Source organism: Mizuhopecten yessoensis, unplaced genomic scaffold, assembly GCF_002113885.1.
Source record: "Mizuhopecten yessoensis strain PY_sf001 unplaced genomic scaffold, ASM211388v2 scaffold11059, whole genome shotgun sequence".
Taxonomy (NCBI): Eukaryota; Metazoa; Mollusca; class Bivalvia; order Pectinida; family Pectinidae; genus Mizuhopecten; species Mizuhopecten yessoensis.
In genome coordinates, this window is record NW_018408858.1 from 417,499 (window position 1) to 424,381 (window position 6,883).

At 36.1% G+C, this 6,883-nt stretch overlaps 1 protein-coding gene across 1 annotated transcript; it reads left to right on the forward strand.

Moving 5' to 3' along the window:
* Window positions 1-478: 478 nt before the first annotated feature.
* Window positions 479-2,952, forward strand: LOC110465187 (dnaJ homolog subfamily B member 9-like). The gene is made up of 3 exons (XM_021520846.1): window positions 479-600; window positions 1,246-1,494; window positions 2,449-2,952. Exons 1-3 carry the CDS (start codon window positions 522-524, stop codon window positions 2,676-2,678), a joined length of 558 nt encoding a protein of 185 aa, XP_021376521.1. The 5' UTR covers window positions 479-521; the 3' UTR covers window positions 2,679-2,952.
* Window positions 2,953-6,883: the final 3,931 nt, after the last annotated feature.

Sequence of the window (6,883 nt, forward strand, 5' to 3'; positions counted from 1 at the left end):
TTTTGTTGCACGGATTTCGCTGTTGATGTACGGGGTTCGAGGCGTTTACGTAGGTAACCCTCTTTAAGAGGAAAATCGTCTCGTTGCTTGGCGATATTGAACAGTTCGTGTCGTAGCTGTTCAAGATCCGGTGTGCTACGATGTGTCATGTACAAGATATGGTCAATCAAAAGACTTTCTGGTCTATCGCAGCAATTCTCTAGTTCTTTAATGTAAGCCGATACATCGAATTTCTGGGACGGGGGTTCACAGATTGATACCTGGGATACATCAACATTGTCATCACCTGTATCATTTGCGCTATAGCATTCGGACGGTTTATCGGGTAATTGTCCGTTTTGCCACAGACTGTCCATATCCACACTATCTAATCTGACTGGTAACAGTTCTGTGTATTCAGGGGTGGTGACGTATGTTTCAGACATTATGGCAGCAACATAATTAAAAATTATCAACTTTATTGTCTTATTGCCAGTAATAATACAAAACACACATATTTAACTCGAGTCGTTGTTTACTGCATGTATGTTATGTCCATATACAGTTCAATACATGGCCGTGCAATCGCCCGGGACACACCTCCGGTGAATACGCGTACAGGTAAGTCAGGTATCACACAGGTATATGGCAGCTATTTGTAGCCCGATAATAAGAGTTCAACATGTATCGTCAATTGTTATGTGAAAATCTATGAAAATGCAGAAAATCGGACATAAATCGAGGAAATGAGCGTGCGATTAAATACAAACAACCTTTACCGATCGCTGTGCGAGTGTTCATAAGATACTTCGCCATACTTCCTTCTGTATAACAGGAACGTACCTGGAGCTCATACACTAGATGTGAGCACCGCCGCCGCCATCTTATCTTCAAAGAAGAAGTGTCGTTTACGTCAAAGTGTACAGAACATAATAGTTTATAAAAGTGATAGTAAGCTATATATATAGCTACCAGGTCGCTGACTATCGACCCAGGACTGGATTGGACCAATCGCCAGCGACCAGGTACGACAGAGTTCAGAGATCCTGGTTTCAAATCCAGAACTGGTTATGCATTTTGCCTAGTCCGAGTTTCCTCTGGCCCTAACACCAGAGACATTTTGACATATATATAGCTGATGTGGGACCAGAGCGCATGCGCACTGCTCTTTGGAAACGTGGAACATTTATAACTCATCCTTTAATTGACTATAAATATACCTGAAAATGTGTACACATTGTTTTAATTATAAATGTTTTGCTTCAGACAACAGGTACAGACTTACCCAAGTCAAGATGAACTGTGAGAACCTACTATACCTCTGTGCTCTATGTAGTATCTATACTACCAGCATCATACTCGCCAAGCAGGCAGACTACTATGACGTGTTGGGCCTAAAGAAAGGTGCCACAGATAAACAAATCAAGAGAGCATTCAGAAAACTAGCACTTAAGTTTCATCCAGATAAAAACAAGGAGAAAGGAGCAGAAGAGAAGTTTAGGGAAATAGCTAAAGGTTGGTTTACATGCATGGAGACTAAATAATGTTTTGCCTAAATTCTTGCATGTATATATATATATATGTAGCTTCCTACTTCTATGCTGCATGCAGTGCTGTAAGAAAAACCTGCAAGAATACATTTACCTAGTTTTAAGTCTTACCGTCTGTACATGTACCATACGTAATAATATAAGCTGGTAATTTATAAGTCTGTCACTTAGATGTGTCAATAAAAGTAGAAGCTGTTTCTAATATCAAACCATATACATGTAGTTCATTCTCAAAAACATTTCCTTTGATCAGGAATTTTACTTATGTAATACTGTACATATATACCTGGATGATACATTGTGTTGATCTGTTAAAGTCTGTTTTCTTATAATGAAATGTTTACTTCCTCTTCCAAGTGAGTGAGTTTTAAACAGGAAGGACAGGAAGACACTACTTAGTCATGTGTGACTGTAGATAAACAATTGTATTAAATTTTGTTTGAATTGATAACATCCATTGTAGGGCTGTCACAATATATCGGAAAACAGGTATATCGCAATACACGGGTATATCGACCGTATCGTACCACAATACAGAGATGAAATATTGCTGTATCGCAATTTTTCAAAAGCATATTTTTATGTATCTGCTTGGTGTTTTAACATTGCACATTACTACAAATTCTAACAGATATATGCCAACAAGCATAAATCAGGCTTTTAATATCGGGATACGTATTGCAATATATTCATTCTGTATTGCAATATATCGTGAACGCTCTTGGCGTATTGTGACACCCCTGATCCATTTTCTTGCAGCAAAATTTCACTTCCACTTCAGAGGTTTTAAATGGAAGGACAGGAAAGCACTCAATAATTTGTAAATTATTGGTCTATATAAATCTACATAATTTATATTGTCAAATATATTCCAAAATATTTGTTCTGTTTTAAACAAAAACATCATTATGTATTGCAGCATACGAGGTCCTGGGAGACCCAGGTGAAAAGAAGCAGTACGACACGTACATGTTTGACCACACAGATGACCAGCAGTCTGGAGGTGACGGCAGTGGCTTCCCATGGCAAAAGCTATGTCTTATAACATTAAACTATATATTATTAAATGTTTTAGCGAATTTGAAGGCGGGAGTGAAGTGCCATCTCATAGTATTTGTATTGTATTGTATCGCTTTTTCTTTTTTGTAGATTTCTTTATTTCTGGTTTCTGTACAGGACTGTTCTCAGGCATGTTTCCATCTTCATTGTTAACATCAGGTTCAATTTCAATATCTTCCATCATATTTTCTTCATCACCTTCCGCTGTCAAAGATAGATCAAAAAGTTGCATACGTACCATTGAACAGGTATATATCTATCTGTGTATAAGACAGCAACAATCAGTCTGTGAACTCTACTGAAATCCAGATGATTCAAACATTTTAGTATCAGAATAATGAACAGTGAAATAAATAAAAGAATATGAGCAAGAAAAAAAAAATGTTTTTTTTTGTCTGCTTATATTTTCTTTTCTTCTTGTTAGTCAAAATGTACTGTACACGTTGTGTACATTTTCCTGATTTACTTAAGGAATGATTTTTATTTTTTCAACTTTTATGAGGTCATAACAACAATGGGTTTATGGACATATTGGTTAGGGATTCATGTAAAATATGTCCAAAAACCCATTGTTGTATGACCTCATAAATGTTGAAAAAAATATATATCATTCCTTATATTTACAATGACGAATCCTTTCAGCGGATCGATATAACAACGAATAAAACAAATAAACAGGGTTTGTTCCTGGTTATACACGGATGCAACGCAGTGGCGAGAACAGTGTTTTTTCGCGGGTAAATGTGACACTATCATGAGAGATCTTAGCAACCGTCAACAATAATAACACAATAAAATGTAGTTCCATATTCAATGTTTATTTGTAGCACAGGACACGTGAATACGTGNTTAAGGAATGATTTTTATTTTTTCAACATTTATGAGGTCATAACAACAATGGGTTTATGGACATATTGAATGAATCGCGTTAGCGATTCATGTAAAATATGTCCAAAAACCCATTGTTGTTATGACCTCATAAATGTTGAAAAAATAAATATCATTCCTTATATTTACATTGACGAATCCTTTCAGTGGATCGATATAACAACGAATAAAACAAATAAACAGGGTTTGTTCCTGCTTATACACGGGTGCAACGCAGTGGCGAGAACAGTGTTTTTTCGCGGGGAAATGTGACACTATCGTGAGAGATCTTAGCAACCGTCAACAACAATAACACAACAAAATGTAGTTCCATATTCAATGTTTATTTGTAGCACAGGACACGTGAATACGTGGATATTTCACCAAGCACAGTTCAATAATATTTTAAGATGTAAGAATTAAGCATCTAGGTCGGTCGTTCCGAGTGAGTAGTTTTTGTAGTGTATTACTACGCAGTGTGATCAGGTTACTATCAGTTTCCACGTGCTGAGATTCTATGAACACCTGTGTTATGCATTTATGAATGTAATTTTTGTCAATGGGTCTAAGCATACAGAATGTAAATATTTGTACATGTATCCCGATTTTATACATAAATACTAAATGTATCATGAAACGTTCAAAGCATTAAACCATCTGCATCCCAGAGTATAATCCTACAAATCATACGACTGATTATGATGTATCAGTGGCCATTTAGATACAGAAAATTTTATCGTTTCTTGTGGAAATTTGAAATACAACGTAGGGATATCAGTTTTCAAAAGTATGATGATGAAAGCATGGACACAAAACAAAGCATTTATGATAATGTATTGCTCAGGTAGACAAAAAACGAATACGTCTCTCGGTAGACCTATTGCTTTAAACAATACGTCTGTTATGGTCTGTGTTATCACTTGTAATTTCAATGACGTTATTATTTTGATATTTTCATTTTTCTCAAATTGAAAATTGTTTCCATGTAATAAACATGTGCTAGGTTATTTGTCCTTAGCTTCAATATAGCATTAGTTGATACTGATAAGTCCATATATATATATTTCTCCCACACCTGACAGATTTATCTCCCGTTTTGCCGGTGCTAGATTTATCTGTATCCGCCCTAGGGTTGAGACGGGGGGATTCCCCTATTTATAACAATGGTATGACGTCACTGCAACAATACAATGACGTCACGTCAACAATCCATCAACGTCACGTCAACCCTAAATTTAGCATGTAACGTTATCATTACATTGTGTATATGATACACATTGGGGAAAACAGGGTACATGTAAGAGAAAAAGAATCATTCACCCCCTTGTGGGTAAGATAGGGGAATCTCAACCATCGGGGAAAGATTCTTAAGTTGCCAAACACTCGGCAAAGCCTCGTGTTTGGTAACATAAGAATCTTCCCCCTCGGGCTGAGATTCCCCTATCTCACCCCAAAGGGGGTGAATGATTCTATTAATATACCAGGCATACGTATTTTGCATTGAAATATGCCGAATTGACGTTCACAATTAACATGTTGTGACGCGACTGTGACGTCACCGTTAACACGCGTCATCATATAGTGTTGACATTACATTCACTGAAGCCAACTCGAATATTCTGCAGCTATACCACATTATTTAGAATATTTTGATTTAGTCTTTATTCTTATTCCTACAGTTCAGTGCACATTTTTTTCCCGCTATCACCGAAACGGGGAATATTAATTTGGGTTTGTCCGTTTATCTGTCTGTCTTTCTATCTGTCTGTCTGCCACGCCCGTTTCCGTGCAATACCTACAACAAATATTAATCAATTTTCTTCAAACTTGGTCACAGGGTTAAATGTCTTAAGGGCTCGGCCAAATTCGATGACCACTTTCAGCAGACCCCATTTGGTGGAGCTATGGCCCCTTGAATAATGAAAAACGTCATTATCTGCCGCGCTTCGTTTCCGTGCAATAACTACAACAAATGTTAACCGATTTTCTTTAAACTTTGCGACAGGGTTAAATGCGCTTAAGGGTTCGGCCTAGTTTGATGACCACTTTCAGCGAACCCCATTTGGCAGAGTTATGGCCCCTTGAATAACGAAAAAACATCATTATCTGCCGTTTTTGTTCATTAACTCTCGCAAATATTATCCGATTGTCTACAAATTAACAGGATTTAGCGCATTAAGGGCTCGGGCAAGATTGACAACCACTTTAATCGGACATCATTTGGCAGAGTTATGGTCCCTTAATTAACGAAAAACGTCATTATTTGCAGTTTCCGCTTAATAACTCGAGCAAATATTAGCCAAATTCCTTCAAACTTGATAACAATGTTTGTGTTCCTCTGTCTTGCCACCCATCTCAGGCACTCTTTGGTTTTCGTGTGATAATTGCTGTAGATATTGTTCAGATGTTTCAACCAAATTCCGTATGCACATCCGACTCATGCTAAGTTTGCCAACCGATGTGATTTGCGCATATTTACGGATAATCAATGAGGTATAGGGCTTTTTTTCTTCAAGTTTCAAGCTATACATTATGTCTCAACAGCACGATTCGCACATGTTTAAACCTAACCTCAATAATGTTAACCTACAATTTGTCCTGCAAGCGCGGGGGATATAAATTCCACGAATTTGCTTGTTTTTATTTGAAACTACATTGTAGGTATGACACATAATGGATATCTTTGATACAGTGTACGTATTTCTTGCATTTATGTTACTTTTAAAAAGTTTTTCTGAAGTCATTTTAATACCAGTTCAAAAACAAAGAAATTTTCTTTCTGAATTTTCCAACAAACACAAAGAGATTTTTTTTTCTCTCCTGAATTTTCATATTGTCATAGTTTTCCGTTACCTGATTTTTTAAGATCATGATTTATTTTTTGAATACGCATTTTGCTGTGCCAACTGCTTCTTCACCTTACCAACTTATTTTAGAGAAAAAATATGCAGTAAATTCTCTTACAGTAATTGGTGTGTATATATGTTTTTGTAATATGATCACTATTAGCATCAGAATAATTGGATGAAAAACAGTGGAAATGCGGCTTTTAATAAACAGTAAAGTAAAATAATCTATAGGAGGATATTTTAGCTTATAACTAGCATGTGCAAGTATAAATACATGTAGTTTCAAGAGGAACACTTAATTAAGGCCTAGTGCAAAATTCATTTTTTTTATAAATGTTTTCATTATTGGATATTCGACTGTTCCTCAAGACTTAACAATTCCGTGTCTTTGAATATTCTTTGTCTTTTAAAACTGGAGAAAAGGCAGAATCTCTTCAATATGTACTGCGTAATGTAATCATTAACCTAATTGTACATGTATATTTCACTGTTAAAAGTTAAGCATCGAATCTGGAGTAAGACCTTTGATTCTTTTAAATGCATGTATTAACACAAACTTTAGCCTAAAACATTGTGTAA